General features: G+C 49.8%; 1 protein-coding gene across 1 annotated transcript in view; it reads right to left on the reverse strand.

The window, feature by feature from the left end:
* The window catches only part of UNC80 (unc-80 subunit of NALCN channel complex), a 3,271,126-nt gene that overhangs the window by 1,017,393 nt on the left and 2,231,404 nt on the right, over positions 1-22,329 (reverse strand). The window contains exon 47 of the mRNA XM_085648598.1: positions 13,912-14,008. Within this exon, the coding sequence (XP_085504724.1) occupies positions 13,912-14,008 (97 nt within the window). The remainder of the gene's footprint in view (positions 1-13,911; positions 14,009-22,329) is intronic.

Raw genomic sequence — 22,329 nt, forward strand, 5'->3', positions numbered from 1 at the left:
CATCGCCTGGTTCCTTCCTGGTTCCTTCCCGGCTCCTGGCTGGTGACCTAGACTCTGTCCCATCTGCTTGCAGGTATCCTTCCTTCTTGATTCCATCCTTGGGATCCACCAGACACTCTCCACTGACTGCCTGTCAGCAACTTTCCTTCAGGCATCCATAGGAGTCAACGACGAAACCCGACGCAAGTTCACACCTATGCACCAGCAGCCCGTGGGCTAGGTAACTTGAGTACTCCGGTGCTCATAAGGGTATTGACTATCCTAGGGTCTAGTTTCCAAGTCTCGACTACCCAGTTACTGCTATTTCTATCGACTTTTACACATTACGCGTGAGTGTTTCCACTCTGCACCTGAATCCCGTGGGCCTCCCACTTCCTAACCTTTGGTAGTATAGTGTAGCCCCAGCGATTCCCTAGGCCTAGGCCTATCCTGTGTTCGTGACAGTGGTTCCTATACCACATACTTAGTATATGGTTTGCGTGGCCCCTAGGGCCTAACTGTATTACTTACCTGTGTGACTTAATGTATGCTTACATAAGACTGTGTTGTACTTACCTCGAATCTCATAAAGAGTGCTGAGGGTTTGACTAGAATAAATACATTCTATTTTTATATATATCTGTTGTGGTGTCCTTTCATTTGGTATTCAAGGGATTACAAATGGTATAACAGCTGGCTTCACATGCCATACAGAGTTTAGCCTAAGACTGCTCTTGTCCATGCTACCACTAGGATAGCTGGTCTATAAGGATGACTTTACAACCAATCACCATAAGGGTTGTTTGGACTGATACAAGGTGTACACTAGAATTAGTGACATCATATATCAGGCCAACTTCTCACACTACGTGCTCCGGTTGGGGTAGGGAGAGGCATCTGCCGCTGACCCAATTGCGGTCCGTGAGCCACCACTGCAACTGTTTCGCAGTGCCCTCCGAGATCAAGACATGGTCGGACAGGTTGCCTCGATTCTGGGCCCACTGAAACTTCAGGTCCCACTGCAGAGCCCGCATTCGCCACCTGGTGTAATGCACCAACAGCATGCAGGAGGCCATCAGCCCCAGAAGCCGCAGCACCAACCTGACCGAAACCCAGGATAGAGGCCGAAAGATGGGAATCAGAGCCTGAATATCCCGGACCCGCTGTTCCAGAGGATAAGCCCGGAACTGCGCCGAATCGAGAACCGCTCCGATGAAGAGGAGCTTCTGGGAGGGACACAAGTGTGACTTCGGCACGTTGATGGAGAACCCCAGCAAATGCAGGAGGTCGGCCGTAGTCTGGAGGTGGGAGACGACTTGCTGGGGCGAGCCCGCCTTCAACAGCCAGTCGTCGAGATAGGGGAAGACTGGAACCCCTGATCTGCGCAGATGAGCTGCGACCACCGCCATCACTTTCATGAACACCCGAGGGGCACTGGTGAGGCCGAAGGGGAGCACGGTGAACTGAAAGTGCTCCTAGCCCACCGTGAACCGCAGGTAACGCCGGTGGGCCGGCAGGACGGGGATGTGAAATTAGGTGTCCTGCAAGTCCAACGCTACCATCCAGTCTCCAGGGTCGAGGGCAGTCAGAACCTGAGCCAAAGTTAGCATATTGAACCGTTCCTTCCGGAGGAAGGTGTTGACGCTCCTGAGGTCCAAGATAGGGCGTAGGCCCCCTTTGCCCTTCTTGAGAACCAGAAAGTAGTGGCAATAGCAACCACGGCCTACTTCTGGACCAGGAACACACTCGACGGCCTCTTTGGCCAAGAGGGCTGTAACTTGCTCCCGCAGAAGATTCAAGTGATCCTCCGATATACAGTGGCACTGCGGTGGCATGGCTGGAGGAGTCGTCTCGAAGGGGAGGGAGTAGCCCCTTCGGACGATTTGCAGCACCCACCTGTCCGAAGTAATGGAACGCCAGTGGAGGAGGTGATGGTGAACTCTGCCGCCCACTGGTGTGGAATGGGCCTGAAAGCTCGGACTAGGAAGGCTTTAAAGCGGATGCTGCCGGGGTGGATGTGGACTGACCGGCGCGTTGTTCTCTAGAACCGCCACGGCGGAACCCACGTCCGCGACCGCGTGCAGGTTGGTTCTGCGGCCGTTGGCTAGGCGGACGTGAGGAGGCACCCCTTCCTTGGCCACGAAAGGTGCGAAAAGCGGAAGCGTGCGGCAGAGAGACCCAAGGACGTGGCCGTAGCCCGGGAGTCCTTAAAACGAGCCAGCGCACTATCCGCCTTCTCACCAAAAAGGCGAGCGCCATCAAAGGGCATATCCATGAGGGTACTCTGGACATCCCCCGAAAAAGACGTGGACCTCAGCCAGGCGTGGCGCCGGAGCGCCACCGTGGTGGAAATCGCCCTACCCAGCGAGTCCGTGGTGTCAAGTCCACACCGTATGGCATGTTGCGCTGCATCTCGCCCATCAGCAAGTGCCTGGGAGAGACGTGTCCGGGCCTCCACCGGACACAGTGGCAGCACGTCCTCCACCACATCCCACAGAGAGTGGGAGAAACGGTCCAAGAGGCAAGCGGTGTTCAAAGACCGCAGGCCCAAACTCAGGGAAGAGAACAGTTTCTTGCCAAACTGTTCAAGCCTCTTGGATTCCTGATCCGGAGGAGCGGATGGGAAGGAGGATTGGGAAGTGGAGGCCTGGATAACCAGGCTCTCGGGGGTGGGGTGTTGGGATAGGAAACTGGGGTCGCCCGGAGCAGAGCGGTGGCGCCGGGCCACGTTTCGATCCACAGGAGAAACTGTGGAGGGCTTGGACCAAGTGCCCTGCAGAACGTCGACGAGGGCCTCATTGAACTGCAGCAGAGGCTCTGTGGAGCTTGCTGACGGTTGAAGCACCTCTGTGAGGATATTAGTCCTCACGACCACAGCAGGCAACTCGAGCCCCAGGGCTTCGGCCACCTTGCGCAGCACCACGGAAAAAGCTGCACCTTCCTCCGAAGCCACAGTCGGAGGAGAGATGAAGACAGCGTCCGGCGAAGTGTCCAGACCACTGGCATCCCCCAGTTCATCTGCCCAGTCCTGTGCAAGTTGACCCTGGAGGGCCATCGGGTCCTCAGACCCCTCCCAGTCAGCCCGTCATCCGATTCCTGATAAACAGGAGGAACGATCGGAGGCGGACGGTAGATGAAACCTTCATCCATCGGCGTCGGTTGCGGCGCCGGGCGGCGCCGTGCCGGCGTCGGGTCCGGACAGGGACTAAACCGGGGAACGGCGTCGTCCGGAGACGGCGCCGGAGGTGAACCGGTGTCGCCGCCGTCGGAGGAGGCATCGTGAGGTCGACCGGCGCCGACAGAGATCCAGGCCTGGATCTCTCGGGGCCCTGCGGCGTCGGGACCGAAGTCGTCGACGGCGCCGGGGCTGGAGCTGCCGGCACGCGAGGTCGCCCAGTCGAGCCCGCGGGGCCCGAAGGCGCGCCGGCAGGTGTCGACGGTGGAGCCAGGCCCCTCATGGCCGAGAGGAAGGCACTGACCTCCGCCGGAGTCGCGTCAGTCCCAGGGACCGGCAGGTATGGAGACAGACGCGGCTCCTGCGGCTCCGGCGGAGCCGCGGGGGTGGGACCACCCTGACCCTCGGCCGAGTCGCGCTACCAGCGAAGGGAGTCCGAAGAGCGGTGTCGCCTCTTGGACTTCTTGGATCGCTTCGACTTACCCGAAGACTTCGAGACCGACGAGCGATGATGATGACTGGGGCTCCGTGACCGGTCCTTGGACCTCCTCCTGGACCGGGACCGTGAACGGCGCGGAGCCGAGTGCCGAAGCTCAAGAAGCTTACGTGACCGCTCCCGCCTAGCCTTCGAGGTCAAGGCCTGACAGTCGGGGCACGACTCCGCGTCGTGGTCGGCCCCCAGGCAGTAAAGGCACCAGCGATGGTGATCCGTCACTGACATCAGGCGATGACAGGCGTCACAGGCCTTAAATCCAGGCATCCTACCGGCACCAGAGTCGAGTCGACAAAGACCAAAAAGAGTCAAAAAATTTTAGTCAAAAATTGACTAAGGGGTAAGCTCTTCCCGGATCGGAGCTGTCTGGCGCGGAAAAAAGAAGAACTGACGTCAGCGCGCGAGGTCGGCGTCTAAGTACTCCGACGACGTCATTCCGGCGCACGACGCCGACGAGGGACGCGGAGTCGCAGATGATGCCTAGCGACGCGCAAGGGGTATTGCTGACGAAAAATCTTTCTGGATCCAGCCTGACGCCTGAGGATATTCTAAGGTGAGGAATCTAACTAACGTGTTTCTTTCAGATAATTACAATTGCGGGTTTTTACTGTTGGAACATGTAAAACGTGTTCCACTTCATACAGTACACCACCCTGCCTTAGGGTTCGCTAGTAGCCCTGTTTTACTTATGTCATATCAAGGGTGGCACAATCAGTGCTGCAGACCTTGGGCTGACCCTCCAACTTACAGGCTCTGGCTCCCTGAGTATCATATACTAGGAACTTACAAGTAAGTTAGCCTACACCAATTGGGTATAAGCCAATCAAACATACACATTTTAATGGCAGGGCACAGGTACTAGGGTCAGGATAGCAGGCCTCAGTGCAGTCTCAGAGCTAAAAAACAGGCAGCATCAATCCAAGGCTTTGGGGGTTACCATACAAAAAGAAGCATTTTCCTACAGGTATCATGAAAAAATAAGTCAAGATGTTAGACCTGGCACCATTGGCGTGGGTCTCCCAACCATTTTTCGCTTTTGTCTCCTCTGTGTTTGCCGGTGTTAGATGCTCTGGGCGCTGTGCCACTGCCATTCAGTGCCACAGCGCGAATGCTCCCTATTGTAAATTGACTGTATGAATTGGTATATTCCTAATTGACCCAAGGAACATGATAGGAAAGTCGAATTTAGTATGCCTGAGCTCCAAATTTTAAAGTGCAATTTAAAGTGACCATTATTTCTATATTCTGTGTTTAAAACTACCACTTTGGGAAGTAGGTGTTTTCTTGCCTAAGCCTCCCCGTGTTACTTCTGGATGTCAAGACGAACCTCTGTCCGTGTAACGAGAGGGAAAGGACTTTGAAACTTTTATCCATCTTGCTGAAGCAACTACCCAAGGGCCTGATTTGAGCTTGCCTTCTGCTGAAGTCTCAGGGACATTAGACTTCACCCATCAGCTGCCTGGATTCCTATTTGAGAGGGATTCTACTCGCAGTTGATGCCTCTGTTGAGAATTCCAGAGCCTCTGGTTCTACTGCGGGGAACGCGGGCTGAAAGTCATCGCATCGCTATTGTGGGCCGCCGCAGCTGACCAGCTGTTGCTGCTGAGAGCCCGCATTTGCCTGTGTTACCAAAGTCATAGTGATTGCTATTGTGGGCTGCCGCAGCTGAGGAGCTATTGCCACTGGAAGCCCGCCTTGACCGTCCGCCAAGAATCATCGCTATCGCTATTGTGGGCTGCTGCAGCTGAGGAGCTATGCCGCTAAGTGCCCACATTTGCCGTCCTACGAGATTCATCGCTATCGCTATTGTGGGCCGCTACAGCTGAGGAGCTGTGCCGCTGAGTGCCCACACTAGTCAACATTTCACGGATCTTGTTATCACCTGCGGGTGCCGCTGGGTGCCCGCCTTTAAGCCCCGTCTCAGGATTATCGTGAGTGCACGCCGTAGACCGCTAGGGAGCTGTGGCCGCTGCGAGGTCACCTGTCATCACCGCGGCTTCTTTGTGAGGCTGCGTGCTGTGCCCCTTTAAATCTCAGGTACTTTGTGCATCACCGGGTCGCGTGGACCCCGGCCTCAAACTAAGTTCGTTCCACACGCTTTTTGAGTGCCTCTATTGCTTTTGAAGTGAATCTGTAATTATGTGCATTATGGTTTCTTGATCGCTTTTTGAGCCTTGTGTTAAGCCTATATAAAGATACTTATTTTTCTATAGCTACCTGTGTGGTGTCTCTTTGTAGTGTCTTCAATGCGTTATTGTGTATGGTCGTAAATGCTTCACACACTGCCTCTGAGATAGGCCTGTCTGCTCGTGCTACGTTACCACAGGGTTGAGCAGGGGTTATCAAAGGGTGTAGCCCCTTACTCTGACTTAGGAAGAAGGATCCCTATGTGGACATCGGCGCCAGCCGCTGCCAACTAGAGATCCCCATTTCTAACATTGCTGATCAGCGGTGAGGATCAGGACATGCATTTATGATCCACATACAATAACTGGTGTACGCTGCTAGTGAGTGTAGGCCTAGGCGCAACCACTTACGGTTTGATTTTGTTCTATTATTGATTGTAATTGCCAGTTATGTCTACAATGGGTAGGCCAATGTCCAATGCTTCGGAGGATCTCATCTTTGAGGAAGACAGGTTAGAAACCTACACTGCCAAACAGCTAAAGTCTTTTTTGCAAGCGATTCACAGTCCCTGTTGCGGGTCTCTCTAGGAAGGAGGAGTATCAGAAGACCCTTAAGACCTGGTTAGAAGCGAGAGAGTCTGCTAGAAATGAGGGAGAGAATGCTGGAGGGCAGCAGGATGATGAAGTGGATTTAGTGGGAGGTAAAGCACATTCCAATCCAGGTACTAGTTTGTCCTCAAAGGGTCAGTCTCCAGAAGAGATGGAGGACAGGGAGAGAGATAGGAGGCATAGTTTGGAAATGGCCAAATTGGAAGGTCAGAAGGACCTAGAGAGTAAAAAGTTGGATATTGAGAATAACAGGTTGGCATTTGAACTTGAGAAAATGAAACTTGAGCATCAGAGAGTATTGAGGGAGTTGGAGATCAAGGTTATGGGCCCGATTCACACTTAAAATAAAGTTAGGACTCCTAACTTCTGTGAATACCGAAATGAGTAAGTGTCTTCTGTAAATACCAAAATGAGTAAGTGCCTTCTGTGAATACCAAAATGGTACTAAGTTTAGGATTTTGTCTTAAGTTAGTTCTGTGAATCGGGCCCTAAGAGTTTAGAGATCTCCCCCTCTGGTGGCAGAATACCTTTAGTACCTACCGAGAGTAGAGTTTATATACCAAACGATGTCATCAAGGATTTCCATAAGAGTGAGGATCTTGGGCAATGGTTTGCCGCATTTGAGATAGCCATGGTGTCCCCACGGGTCCCTGAGAAGGATTGGGGAGCTGGGTTGTGTGTTGACGCTTTGTGAGTGATGGGAGGTATACCCTGTTGGATCTGCCTGAAGGAAGCAGGATGGTGTATGCCCATATGAAAAAGGCCTTGATTACGCAATATGGTTTGACCCCAGAAATGTACAGGCAGAGATTTAGAACCTGTAAGAAGTTAGAGGGTACCACTTGGGTTGAATATGTGTCTTTTTGTTTGCAGAGCAATGGATCGCTGGGTAAAGGGTAGCAAAGTGGAAACTTTTGAGCAATTGTATGATTTGTTTGCATGGGAGCATTCATCTAGTACCTGTTTTCCAGAGCTATGCCTGCACCTTATTGATAGCAAGCTAACTCACCTAGGAAGCTTGCTGAGGAGGCGGACCGCTGGGTGAGCACCCGGGTTCGCAAGGGTCTGGTGGGAGACTTCGCCAAAGGTGGGCAGGGTCCCCAGCAGAGAAGTGGGGGGGAACCGGTAAACCAAGGGAGTTCCAGAGAGGGCCTCAAAGTAATTCCCAAGGGAACTAAGGAGTGGAGTCTCAACCTCCCCCTGAGAAGACGCCAGTGCCCCCGACAGGTAGGCCTGTTCGGAGGGATCCTCTTACTTATTTTAAGTGTGGTCAAGTGGGCCACCGGTATTACGATCCCCAGTGTGCTCAGAGGGACTCCAGTGCGCCCCCCGCCAGATTGCTAGGGTAGCTCTGGGAGGGAAGGAGATGGGTGCCCAAGGTGGGTGGGATCCCGTAGAATTGACCCTTGTCTCGCTAGGAGACTTTGAGAAGGTCCCTAACCCTGCACTTCCTGCTAAAACTAAGAAGTACAGTAGTGGGTGACTATCAACGGCCATAGGGTGGAGGCTCTGAGGGACACAGGAGCTAGTGTGACTGCTGTTGGCTCCCGGTTGGTGTCCAAAGAGGAGGTTGCCCCCATGCATTCTGCCCAGTAGTGTCAGCCGACAACTCTGAGAGCCAGTGTAAGGTGGCTCAAGTTCCCTTTGAGTGGGGGGGGGGGGTCTCTGGAACTCTTCAAGTAGCTGTGAGGCCAGCCATGCCAGTAGAGTGTCTGTTGGGCAACGAGTTAGAGAACTCCCCGTGGGCTGCGGTGGAGAGGAAATCTCACTTGGAAATGTTGTGTCTGCCTGAGTGGGCGTGCGCAACCACTCTGTCCATGGCAGCCAGTAAGGATGTTCAGAAGGACCTGGAGCCTGAAAGTATGGCCCAGGCCCCTGCCTTAAAGAGAAGGGGTAGGGGGCGCAGGAAAACGGCCCCCATAGTTCCCACGGTCCAGGAGGGAGCAGACCTTGAGGGAGATGCTCTGGAGCCTACAAGGGAACAAGTAGCCAAACTGGGGGACCTGCCTGAGCTGACCCAATGGCAGCAGGAGAGAGGGCCCACCAGGGAGGAATTTTGTGAACAGCAGAGAACGTGCCCTTCTCTTGAGGGGCTGTGGCAACAGGCTGCAGCCCAGGCAGCAGGTGATCAGTCAGGGTCACATCTGATCTATTGGGAGAATTACCTTCTTTACTGCGAGCCTAAGGTTGCTGAGCCTGGGTCAGCCCGTGTGCTGGTGGTACCCCAGCACTTCAGAGCCTTACTACAGGGGTTGGCTCACGATGTGCCATTGGCTGGACATCTGGGGCAGACCAAGACCTTCGAGAGGCTGGTCACCCACTTTTATTGGCCCCAAATGCTCAGGTGCTCAGATGCTCATTGCAGGACATGTGAAACTTGCCAGGCAAGTGGGAAGAGTGGGGGGAAGATCAAGGCCCCACTCCAGCCCTTTCCAGTTGTGAGTACCCATTCGAGCGAGTGGGCATTGACATTGTGGAGCCTCTGGAACCCAAGACAGCCATGGGCAACAGGTTCATTCTGGTCTTGGTGGACCATGCCACCCGGTACCCTGAAGCCATCCCACTCAGGACAGTGACGGCCCACGTGGTGGGATGTGCACTGATGGGGATTTTCTCCCGTGAGGGATTCCCCAGAGAGGTGGTGTCAGATAGAGGTACTAACTTAATTTCCAAATATATTAAGTCTCTGTGGGAGGAGTGTGGGGTGACTTACAAGTTTACGACTCCTTACCACCCCCAAAGTAATGGGCTGGTTGAGAGATTCAACCGGACCCTTACGGGTAGGATTATGGGCATAGAGGAGCCCATGAGGCGTAAGTGGGATGTCCTCTTGCCATGCCTGCTGTTTGCTTACTGTGAGGTGCCACAGAAGTCGTTAGGGTTCAGTCCCTTGGAACTGCTCTATGGTCACCTGGTAAGAGGACCTCTGAGTCTGGTCAAGGAAGGCTGGGAGCAATCTCCCCGGAAACCTCCCCAGGATGTGTTTAGTTACATGCTGGCCTTCAGGAACCAGACTTGGCGTTTCAGAAAACTTGCTGAGGCAAATCTGGAAGCCAGCCAGGAAGAGATAAAACGCTGGCACGATCAGAATGCCACTCTGATTGAGTTTCAGCCTGGTCAAAAGGTTTGGGTCATGGCCCCAGCGGAGCCCTGTGTGCTCCAAGTTAAGTGGACCGGCACCTTAGAGGTGGTGGACCGCAAGAGCCCTGTTACCTACATGGTGGACTTGCGGTCTCCCAGGAACCCCTAGCGGGTCCTGAATGTTAACCGCCTGAAGCCCCACTTTGAGATGTCTGAAGTGGGCATGCTTCTGGCCACAGATGCTGGAATAGAAGAGCAGAGTGAGCCTCTTCCTGACCTCCTGCGTGCAGAGGAGCAAGATGGGTCAGTGGAGGGTGTGGTCCTCTCCACCACACTGACCCCGGAGCAGCAGAGCGATTGTCGCCAACGGTTGGGGCAATTCAGTGACCTGTTCTCCCTGGTGCCTAGTGTCACTGATTGGCGCGTCCATGACGTAGACACTGGGGACAGTCCTCCTGTGAAGCACAAGGCTTACCGAGTGACTGACCTGGTCAGAGCATTGATTAAGGAGGAGGTCTCCAAAATGTTTGCTTTAGGGGTGATTGAGTCCTCTAGCAGCCCTTGGTCCAGCCCCGTGGTCCTGGTACCAAAAGCTGCAGTGGATGGTGCCACCCCAGAACTTCGGTTCTGCGTAGACTACCGAGGTCTCAATTCAGTCACGAAGACTGATGCGCACCCCATTCCCAAAGTTGATGAGCTCATAGATTGACTAGGGGCTGCATGGTACGTCAGCACGTTTGATTTGACGTCTAGGTATTGGCAGATCGCCTTGACTGATGGGGCAAAGGAGAGGTCAGCATTCTCCACCCCAGATGGGCACAACCAGTTCCGGGTGATGCCCTTTGGGATGAAGAATGCCCCTGCCACCTTTCAGAGGTTGATCAACAGGGTGTTGGTTGGGCTGGAAGATTTCAGTGCCGCCTACTTGGATGACATTGCAGTGTTTAGTTCCTCATGGGAGGACCCCCTGCGCCAACTCTGGGAAGTGTTGATGGCCCTGTGAAAGGCAGGCCTCTGAATCAAGGCAAGTAAGTTCCAGATTGGGCAAGGTTCTGTGGTGTACTTGGGACACCAGGTGGGGAGCGGCCAGGTTGCGCTCCTACAGCCCAAGCTTGAAACCATCCTGGCTTGGGAGCCCCCAAAGACCCAGACACAGGTGAGAGCCTTTTTAGGACTCACGGGTTATTACAGGAGGTTTGTCAAGGGGTATGGCAACGTTGTTGCACCCTTGACTGGGCTGACTTCTAAGAAGCAGCCAAAGATTGTGAACTGGACTGACACCTGTCAGAAAGCTTTTTACGCCCTGAAGATTGCCATGTGCACAGCACTGGTACTTCAGGCGCCCAACTTTGCAAATGAATTTGTTGTCCAGTCAGACGCTTCTGAGCATGGTGTGGGGGCCGTTCTGTCACAGATCAATGAGGAGGGCCTAGACCAACCTGTAGCCTTCATTAGTAGGAGGTTACTTCCACGGAAACAGAGGTGGAGAGCAATTGAGCGTGAGGCATTTGCTGTGGTCTGGGCACTGAAGAAGCTGAGACCATACCTGTTTGGGACTCACTTCTGGGTTCAGACAGACCACAGGCCCCTCAGATGGTTGATACAGATGAGGGGAGAGAATCCAAAGTTGTTGAGGTGGCCCATTTGCCTACAGGATATGGACTTTACGGTGGAACACCGCCCTGGTACAGAACACAACAATGATGATGGTCTGTCCAGATTTTTCTGCCTTAGTGATGAGAACTCCCAAGTGGGTGGGTAGTTCTCCCCACATTTCAGCTGGAGGGGACGCATGTTAGAACTGGCACCATTGGCGTGTGTTTCCCTTCCATTTTTTGCTTTTGTCTCCTCTGTGTTTGCCGGTGTTAGATGCTCTGGGCGCTGTGCCACTGCCATTCAGTGCCACAGCGTGAATGCTCCCTTTTGTAAATTGACTGTATGAATTGGTGTAATCCTAATTGACCCAAGGAACATGATAGGAAAGTCGAATTTAGTATGCCTATACTCCAAATATCAAAGTGCATCTTTTAGTGACGATTATTTCTATATTCTGTGTTTAAAACTACCACTTTTGGGAAGTAGGTAATTTCTTGCCTAAGCCTCCCTGTGTGCTCTGCTGTTATGTGTATTGGCTGTCTGGTTTTGGAGGGTCAGGGCAGACTGAGACTGACCTGTATTAACTAGAGAGATCTGCAGTTGGAGTATGGGGAGGGGGGACCCTTTGATCTGAGCAGGGCTGTGCCTGGCAAGGTGAATGATGGCTCCACCTCCCACTGTGCGTCTGATGGCAGACCCCCTCTCCCTGAAAGGTACGATGTAGCCTCGTAAATAAAGTGCTGCAGGACGACACCAAACTGGTTCTGGCTGGGTTCAGTGATTTGTGACTTTTGGAGAACATAGACTTTTGGGGTATAAAGATCTGTGCTAAAACCCCTACACGGTGTGTTTCTTCTGGATGTCAAGACGAACCACTGTCCGTGTAACGAGAGGGAAAGGACTTTGAAACTTTTATCCATCTTTCAGAAGCAACTACCCAAGGACCCAATGTGAGCTCACCTCCTGCTGAAGTCTCAGGGACATTAGACTTCACCCACCAGCCGTCCGGATTCCTATTTGAGAGGGATTCTACTCGCAGGTGAGGCCTCTGTTGAGAATTCCAGAGCCTCTGGTTCTACTGCGGGGAACGTGGGCTGAAGTCATCGCATCGCTATTGTGGGCCGCCGCAGCTGAGGAGCTGTTGCTGCTGAGAGCCCGCATTTGCCTGTGTTACCAAAGTCATTGTGATCGCTATTGTGGGTCGCCGCAGCTGAGTAGCCGTTGCCGCTGAGAGCCCGCATTTGCCTGTGTTACCAAAGTCATCATGATCGCTCAATTGTGGGCCGCTGCAGCTGAGGAGCTGTTGCCGCTGAGAGCCCGCATTTGCCTGTGTTACCAACGTCATCGTGATCGCTATTGTGGGCCGCTGCAGCTGAGGAGCTGTTGCCGCTGAGAGCCCGCCTTGGCCATCCTACGAGAATCATCGCTATTGTGGGCCGCTGCAGCTGAGGAGCTGTGCCGCTGAGTGCCCGCATTTGCCGTCCTACGAGAATCATCGCTATCGCTATTGTGTGTCGCTGCAGCTGAGGAGCTGTGCCGCTGAGTGCCCGCATTTGCCGTCCTACGAGAATCATCGCTATCGCTATTGTGGGCCGCTGCAGCAGAGGAGCTAGCCGCTGAGTGCCCGCATTTTCCATCCTACGAGAATCATTGCTATCGCTATTGTGGGCCGCTGCAGCTGCGGAGCTGTGCCGCTGAGTGCCTGCACTAGTCACCACTTTGAGGATCTTGTTATCACCTGCGGTGCCGCTGGCTGCCCGCCTTTAAGCCCCGTCCCAGGATTATCGTGAGTGCACGCCGCGGACCGCTACAGCGGGGAGCTGTGGCCGCTGCAAGTACGCCTGTCATCATCGCGGCTTCCTTGTTAGGCTGCGGGCCGTGCCCCTTTAAATCTCAGGTACATTGTGCATCACCAGGTCGCGTGGACCCCGGCCTCAAACTAAGTTCGTTCCACACGCTTTTTGAGTGCCTCTATTGCTTTTGAAGTGAATCTGTAATTATGTGCATTGTGGTTTCTTGATCTCTTTTTGAGCCTTGTGTTTAGCCTATATAAAGATACTTATTTTTCTATAGCTACTTGTGTGGTGTCCCTTTGTAGTGTCTTCACTGCGTTATTGTGTATGGTCATAAATGCTTCACACACTGCCTCTGAAATAAGCCTGTCTGCTCGTGCTACGTTATGACAGGGGTGAGGAGGGGTTATGAAAGGGTGTAGCCCCTTACTCTGACTTAGGAAGAAGGATCCCTCTTTGGACATCGGCGTCAGGCGCTGCCAACTAGAGATCCCCAGTTCTAACACAGGAGTTCTGCCTAAGTGTTCTAGGGGATGTTTTTTGTGGCATACTGTGGTGAGTAGTTAGTGCTGCGGTGCAAACATAAACTTTGAGCATCAGTGTCCGAGTACTGAGACAGGCATAAGTTACATCTTTTGATGCAGGCCATTAAAGGATAAGTGGAGAATAATATCTGATCGTGGTACAGAGAAAACCTTGGTTTGGAAAATATGTAAAAAGGTGTAGAGTAACCCTCACAGCATGTAGGAAATATCCACGGTCTAGCAGCGCAACAAACGTACCGCAGAAGAGGAATCCTCTTTAAAACTGTGTTATCTTTATCTTCAGAAATTGCTCCCATACTCTGAGCTGCAGCCTGAGCATTCTGCCTGCATAGAGGCCGGGGAGCTAAATATAGCAGTATAGTAAATATCTATGCCTTGTCTGCTAGCCCATTTGTACTTCAACTGCTTGTCTTTGATGATGTCCCCTGCATTGTCTTCGTCCGCAGTGTCTGTGAGCTGGGCAAAAATTATCAATTAGAAGACTCATTGAATTTCACAGTTGAATTCATTTTACCTTCTGAACGATTCGGGGGCATATGCCACTACCGTCACACACAGCTTGATGCTTTCACTGACAGAGAAGGCCAGATCTTCATTTCCATAACAAAAATCTGAAAACACAGGGAAAGGAAATACCTTAATATATTGAAGTGCCAAGAGGATAAAACAGATAACGAAACATTGTGTTCTGTGTTACTAATTTTACACATCCTGATTTATATCACCTTTGCGTTCTTAAATGTGTGTGAAGTGAGGAAATGGTTATCCTGTGAAAAGGCGTTTTTTCAGGAAACACAAAATGGGCAAGACAGCGCTCCTGACTAAAGCAGCTGCAGGAACCCTCTTTTGTCCATTTCTTCACAAACCCCTCAATTGTTTCTTCCATACAGCACTGTTCTTTCCTCATTTAGATTTCCAAACTTTTTATGTTTCAGTTGCTGAGGTCAAAGAATGCTAAACACTGCTATAATATGTGCTGTTTGCATAATATCGGAATAGAAAAGCAGTCCAGGCCCGCAGCCAGGAGTAATTGCTTTGGGGGGCCTGGCCCCTTGTGATGATAGCATGAAGAAACGATTCAAGCCACTGTGGTGTGGGCGGGAGGGGTCTCTAGCGTCCTACAATTTTTTTAAACATAGATAATTCAGAAATACAGTTGAGAAAAGAGGATGTACTTTCAACAAAACTTTGCTGGACAGGTTATATTTTTCTCATTGATTCACACACCTTCCTACAATCCCATGAAGCTCATTTGCATTTGTCTAATTCTCATAAATTAAAAAACTTGCATTTCACCTGTTACTTGTTCATATATAGATTTGCCTTGTTCAGAAAAACACAGTACTGTTGGCTAACCTAATGGTACCAATTTTATTGACTCCAGAAGTCTGATAGTCTGAGACAGTCATGAAGGGATTCAAAAATGTGTTCTTCAAGTTACACACGGAAATCAGCTTCAGGTCTACCACCCTAAAGAGCTGCCATTAATAGTTTACTGCAAAAAACATATTTTGTATCAGTCATAGAAAAATGTCCAAGTAGGCATAGCACTAAGAAGTACAAATTGCGAATGGTAGTCAATGGTTGCAGTGTACCGGGACTGAGGTGCAATTTGTGGGTGACCGCGATTGAAAGCAGGTCAAGTACATGAACCAGGTTTTTGCTGGTCAAATATTTTACCTTCTGACTTTAGTCCTTTAAGTCCCAATCCATAACTGTAGTATACTTCTAAAGCCCCCCAGGACCTTATGGGAGGCACTTAGAGACTCACAGGTGAGGCCAACAGCTGGGTCCAGTTCAGGTCCAAGTGCTACTGGTCAGATGGGTACTTCCAGGAAAAGGTAGCTGTTGTATCCCTTTAGCTTGAACACAAGGCCAGCCTTATTGCCATTGACGTCCACCATTTTTGTCCTGTGAACAAGAGGGAGCAGGTCCACTCCAGGGTTTTCCCAGGTCACAGACATCAGGTCCAGTCATCTTCTGTTCTTCATCAGGTCCAGAAAGTGTTTATAAGTGGGTGCCTGGAGGTGCCACATTTATTGCTGGCATGAGCTAGTCAGTGGAAATGACTTACGGGCATCAAGTTTCCAGGATCCACCGCAGTCCTTTAACGGGCTGTTTGGTGCTAAATATTATGAGAAATGTACCTTTTCTACTGCACGTTAACAATGAGTGGTAATACATGGTGTCAATCATAACAATATCACATTTTACAGATGATCATCCACCCGTCTTTTGAGTGAAGCTACTGCCTCTCCACAACTCTCCTGAAATACATGCCCATCTGTTGCCATGAGCACTGAAGGACTCAGGTTCCAGCTTTACCAATTCCAATTAGGGAATACAGACTTGCTACTGATGAGCCTCATTTTGCAGGTCTATACATATAGAATGTCTTTCTGAAACCAACTGCCCAGCTTAAGATTCAAACCAAGGCACGTTCACTGATTTATTCAATAAAGCTACTTATTAAGTAGAACTACACCATAAGGCTGCTTGGTGCTGACAGCGGAGTGAACTCTAAGACACACAGACATCTTAACCTAATCAGAAAAAATACGTGCTTAAAACCTAATGGAAACTAAATGAGTGGTAGTCTTCTGGAGGGTGAATGAGACAGTGAATTCCAAAGTTCAGCTCCTTGGTCTACAAACAATAAGCATCCACAGCATTGCGATCTATTGTGACAGAGCACAGACAATATAAACTGAGAAATGGTGCTTAGAAATCTAGAGAGAGCATAAGTAATAAAATATCTGTAGATAGGAGTCAGTGCGAAAAACCTCTCAGGAATAATGAAAAGCACCTTGAATAAAATCTGCTGTTAGATGGCTAAGCAGTGTAAGGTATAGGACATCTTTGAGCCCTCGTTGCCTTTTCTGACTTTCTTCAATGCAGTGATATGATACGATTGCCGTTGGAAGATATTGCTATGACCCATTAAAAGTGTGTTTTCTTGGTTTATGCTTACTAGGCCTCAACTAGGATTCAAAGGCATCTTGTTCAAAATGAATGTCACACCATGTTCATGTTTTATGATTCTACTGCACAAAGTCAAGCAAAACTTGTTTTATTTTCAAATGATACTGTTACAAAGAAAGCTATCTGGTATGGGCTCAGTATTGTAAAAAATTTCCAAGGACCTTCTGCTTGCACAGTATTACATTCATTTACAATGGTTCACTGTTGCTTATGTGTCTAATTTGTTCTGGCACGTCCAGAAAATATTAGGTTAGAGCGGAGGAATCAATATTCATGTCCTGGGTTAGTGCTTAGGTGGTAGGGCAGTATGACGATTTTTAGGTCAGTATTTTGATATGTTGAAAATGCATTTCTTTGCTCAAACCACAGTGAATCTGCAGTTCTCATAGTATTCTATGGAGAAATTTCCCACATAAACTCATGTTTGGGACTGTGCTTGAGACCTTGTCCTATTTCTTACTGATTTTGCTGCATTTTCGGGGCTTAGCATTATTGTGATTTTGTCACTATTCTGTATAATTTTGAATTGATGGCCTCATGGCAGCTGATTTTTATGTAACCCAGCAGTTTTGTTAATCTATTACCTTGTATTGCACTCCTGAATTTTTGTACGAAACCTTTATGTTTTCTCTAATTCCGCTCTAGAACTCTCTTTTTGAGTCAGTACTTTTTATTTGACTGAATTTTTAAATTCTATGTTGTACTCTATATCTGGGACACATTGCTTCATAAAAGTGAGGTTAACATTGTCCCCAATCCACCCAACTATTGGGTGTGAGTTTGAGGTGTAGGATTTTAGGGGTACAGCAAGCGCACACATCCATGAAGATAAGATTATATATATGGAAAGACTTTCCTCAGTAGGCAAAATTGTAGGAAACAGGAGGACATAATATTTTGCCTAATTTATCAATTCTCTTAAATATTAAATCACAAAACTGAAATATCTCACTCCTTTGATAGCCTTATAGTTAGTTGCCCTCTAAGACCCTCTGCAAGCGAAAACATTCACTAAATGCTTTGGTCAGTCCGAATTTTGAAATGAATGTCCCACAAAAATATCCCGCAATACAATGCTGACCCAAAGCAGTCCACTAAGTCTCTCCTAATCACTGAATAGTTTTGATCTAAATCTTTAAACTTTCTCTTCAATTGTTAATATGAGGCAAAACTGTACTGAGAGACGAGCAGGTAACTTACCTTTGGTAACTCCTTTTCTAGAAACTCTAACTGCAGATTTCTCACGTTATGAATTCCCTCAGGAGTCAGACTGGATTCGGAAATTTTTGATAGCACATCCCTTGCACATCGGTAAATGGGGTTGTGCTGCTGCATGTCGGATCTGTCTTGCCCTGAAATGAACGTTGGGCACCACCAATGCATGGTGACATCAGTTTCTTTCTGATCTATGTCCATGCCTTTGGACGTAGAGCCCAAAAAAATCAGAATATACCAGTGTGAAAATCTCTAAATTGGTATCTCAATAATGGACTGTATGAGTCCATTCTAAAGAACAGGGAGTAGGACAGGTCAGTGAGGAATCTGTTGTTTGATAGAGTCTCTACCAGAAAAGGCATTACCAAAGGTAACTTGTTCTTCTGATAGACCTTCTGAGTAGATGCCAAAGAAATTTCTCCCCAAGTGGTGGGTCTGTGGAATGGCTCAGACCACCAAATCCTGCAGGACTGATTGGCCGAAATGCTCATCCCTTTGGGCTTAGTTGTCAGGGCAGTACAGCTCTGTGACTGTGTGGAGGGATGCCCAGGTAGTCGCCTGGCAGATGTCTGAGACTGGCATAGCACGCACCAGCGTAGTGGTAGCAACCTTTGCTGTAGTGGAAAAAGCACGCAAGCTGTTTCTTGACTAGTCCATAACATATCTTGATGCATAAAACAATCTATCAGGAGAGAGTTTTTGGTCTGCTCACTGTGAAAATAGAGGGCCAAGATGGTGAAGGTGTTTCTCCTCCTTAGAGGGATGAGGTGAAGAGTAAAAGGCAGACGGGGTAATGACCTGCAAAATGTGGAAGGGCGTAACTACCTTCAGCAAGAATGCCACTTTTATCTGGAGGAATAGTTTGTCTTTAAAGAGCAAAGTGTGTGGCTGTTAGAATGGCAGGGGTTGGATTCACTTACTCCCTGGGTAGAGGCAATGGCGATGAGGAAGACAGTCTTTATGGTCAACAGGCATATAGGACAGCTGTGCAGTGATTCAAAGGGGATGAAAATGAGGTAAGTGGGAATCAAATTAAGGTCCCAGTGTGGCATTACAAAAGGTGCTGGCAGATGTAAGAAAGTGCCGCTTTGTGACATTGTCACCCCCACTTTTGCCCTGGTAATGATGCTTTTCAACTGAAAGTGCAATGGGTCCCTACTAACGAGGTCCCCCGTGCCAGTGCTCTTTCCACTCAAGAAAGGTAAATGTCTAATTGTAACCAAATTGGCAAGGTCTTTAGCACCCCTGTAAGCACCTAGTAAATGGTACACCTGGTACCTAGGGCATGGATACTAAAGAGCTGCAGGGCTGCAGCATTATTATGCCACCCTAAGGGACCCATACACAAACTGTATGCAGACTGCAATTGCAAGCTGTGTGAAATGGTGCAAACCATTCCGAAACAACAACATAGTAGACTCACAATATGCCATCCCCCTGTGCACTTTATATACTACACGTAAGTAACCACTACAGCAGGCCTTAGAGCTCTAAGGCAGGGTGCATTATATTATATGTGAGGACATATCTGCATAAGCAGAGATGCCCCTGTGATGTCTTATTTTATTGCCACAACATTGCAAAGATCAGGAAGCCATCTTAAGCATATGTACTGGGCACTGGTCATTACAGGATACCCAGCTACCATAATGGCTTCACTAACAATAATGGTGTTTGGTATCAAACACCTCGTCTTAATAAATCTGTGCTAATGCCAATACTAGATTTATTATCACATGCACCCAGAGGGTACCTGGGGGCATGGTATCTCTCAGCCTGCCACCAAAGCCATGTTTCTGACCCCCTGCAGATGAGAGCCATTGCTCTTTTAGGTCAGAAACGATGCCTGTGGGAGGAAGGTGATCACACCTTCTCCAACAGGATGGCTAGCGAATTTAGCATATCAAGGAGCTGCCTTTGATATGCGACACCTGCTTACCCTCCGACCTGGGAATGCCACCCCCTGCCTTGGGGCCCGTTGGGCCCCAGAGCACGTGGAAAAACCAGGTAGTCAGAAGACGTGTTCACTTACAGGCAAGTCACACCCCTAAGGTGGGCTACCTGAAGTGAACAACAAAAGAAGGGTTTCACCATCTTGGATTTTGTGAAACTAGGAACTCTGGGGCAGGTTTAACCCCACTCTCCCCAGGAAGTGGAAATATTGGGGGTGTGGTCACCCCAGAGGTAAGTAGCACACTGGCTACTACCTTATACTCCCCTAAATTCACTATTTAGGGATTCCCCCGACACCAGGAACTCAAATTTGTCTACCGGGATCCGAAGGGAGAACAAAGAACAACAGTCACCACGAGAATAGAGGAATTTACCACTACTTGGTGCTAAACCCTGCCTTGGAACCTTGGCAATTGCACCGGCCTGACTTATCCAAAAGTTGAACTCCTACCAAAGCTGTGGACCGTCCAGCAGCTTCAACAACCAAGCAGCATCTCCCTTGGGATGAAGAAGACATCCACATGCATCTGCAGGCACCGAAAGCATCTGTCCGGTAATCCGTGCTGTTGACCATCTGGCCCACCGAAGAAGCAGCGTGACAGGAGAAGGTCTCTGATCGTAGGAAGCTGGCTCTCTATATACTATACCAAAAAGAGGGATCGTGTGCAGAGAGTCCAGTGGATCCCCAGAGGCTTTACAGAGGCTAAAGTAGATAATACTAATGCTCTCTTTTATGGTAGTGTGGGCGAGACGTTAGGCTTATCAGAGGCCACTGTTAAGCAGTTGTTGTACATACAGTTGCAATAAATGAGACACATACTCAATGAATAAATCCAAGACCAATTTATAAAAATAATCCTTGGTTATATCTATTTTGTAGAACCACAAAACTTCATCTTAGGTAAATACGTTTTGCAATAGAAATGCTTTTCAATATCAAAAGTGGACACAGTGAAATTTTCAGACTTTGCAATGTAACCTATGGGAGGAAGAAAACATACAGCATGCATGTAGGTAACATCGACTTACAAAACCACTCTTCATGAGTTAAGATCAGTATTGGGCAAGGGTCAGTTCAGCACTAACAGTACACCCCCAGCGACATAGGGGCAGCCGGGTGCAGGGTGCAAATAAGGTTTTGGGTGCCCATTACAACTCAAAGAACAATGGGACAATCGGACAGGTGCTGCTGACAGGCAAGTAACTGCTGCTTGGGTTGACCTGTCTGCAGGGGGTGAGACAAGCACTGGGCAAGTTCCAAAGCAGCACCAACAGTACACCACCAGAGGCACAAGGGCAGCTAGGTGCAGGGTGCCAATGCAGCATCGGGTGTCCAATGTTAAGAAATGGAGAAAGGCCGAATCGGAAAAAGGGCTGCAGAAAACCAACAGCTGAAGTTGTGATGCTCGGGGACGTAGGGGCGCCTTCAGTCTGCTTCACCAAGGCCCAGTGCCGGCGGATGCAAGGGGGGCCTTTTGATGTCGGAAACGGCTTACCGGAGAAGGTCGAGGTTGATGGGGTCTCTATGCATAGGCTGCAGGCAACGTTGGGGAGTCCAGGAGGGGTTAACCCACGATGAACTCAGGCTCTGGAGCACTGGGGAACCAGTGGGCCACTTGGACTCAGGCCAGAGGCGTTAGTTGATGAGGTGGAAGCGGGAGCAGGGTTTTGTGGTTCTTCAGCTCACAGAGGCCTTTACGTGAAGCTTGTTGCTGCTGAACAGATTTGCTTTTCTCTAGATTTACAGGTGTTACAAGGAAGTGCCAATAGGCCCCTTGCATGGGGTGTCTACACCCTCTATTATGTCCACCACCAGCCCTAGCCCTGATTGGGTAAGTCCCACCATCTTCAAGATGGTGGACACTGAAAAGTGTATTTCACCTCGCCTCCAGCACCTGAGGGGTGGAGTTGGCAAAGGGGAGCTCACCTCCCATTCTTTCTAAGTTTTTCCGCCTGTCTTCCCACCAAAAATGGCGGTGAGGACTGAAAGGGGATCTGCTCCTTCTAAGAGGAGAGGCTGGGGTAGCGTTACAAAGGCAATAAGGCTTTTGAAGCTCCCCGACACAGATGGCTCTTCCTGACCAGGGGGAGGTGTGACACCTCCACCCAGGACAGGCATTGTAATCGACCTCTGAGCATGAAGGCACTCACCCCATGAGGTCAGAAACCTTAGGCCAGTCAGTGGCCACACTAAGGGTTGGTACGTTTCAGGGGACCCCTCTAAGGGATCTTTGTGAGCACTTGTTAACAAATCTGCCATTGAAATTAGTGCAGATTTATTATGACGAGATGTTTGGTACCAAACATCCAGTACTACAGTGAAGCCATCATGGAGGTGGGGAACTTGTAATGACGAGTGTCCAGCCCATGTACTTACTATGGCTTACCTGGTCACTTACAATATCCAGGAATCAACATGGATATTGCAGGCACATATCTGCTCATGCAGATATGCCCTCACAGGATATATAGTGCATCCTGACTTAGGATAAGGCATGCCATAGGGGTGTTTTACCTATATCCCATACAGTGTCTGTGGGCATGGCACACAGGGGTGTGGGCTATGTCGACTCTTCAGTTTTTTCTGCAACAAGGCATACAGTCTGCAATGGAAGAGTGCAGGGCCTTGGTGAGGAGACCCTAGGGTGACACAATTAGTGCTGCAGCTCTTGGGGTCCCTCTTCAGTGGCATTGCCCTAGATACCAGGGGTACCCTCTACTAGAGACTTACAAGGGCCACTAAAGGTATGCCAATAGGGAAACAAAAGGTACAGTTTAGGGA

The sequence above is a fragment of the Triturus cristatus genome, chromosome 3_2, assembly GCF_964204655.1.
Source record: "Triturus cristatus chromosome 3_2, aTriCri1.1, whole genome shotgun sequence".
NCBI lineage: Eukaryota > Metazoa > Chordata > Amphibia > Caudata > Salamandridae > Triturus > Triturus cristatus.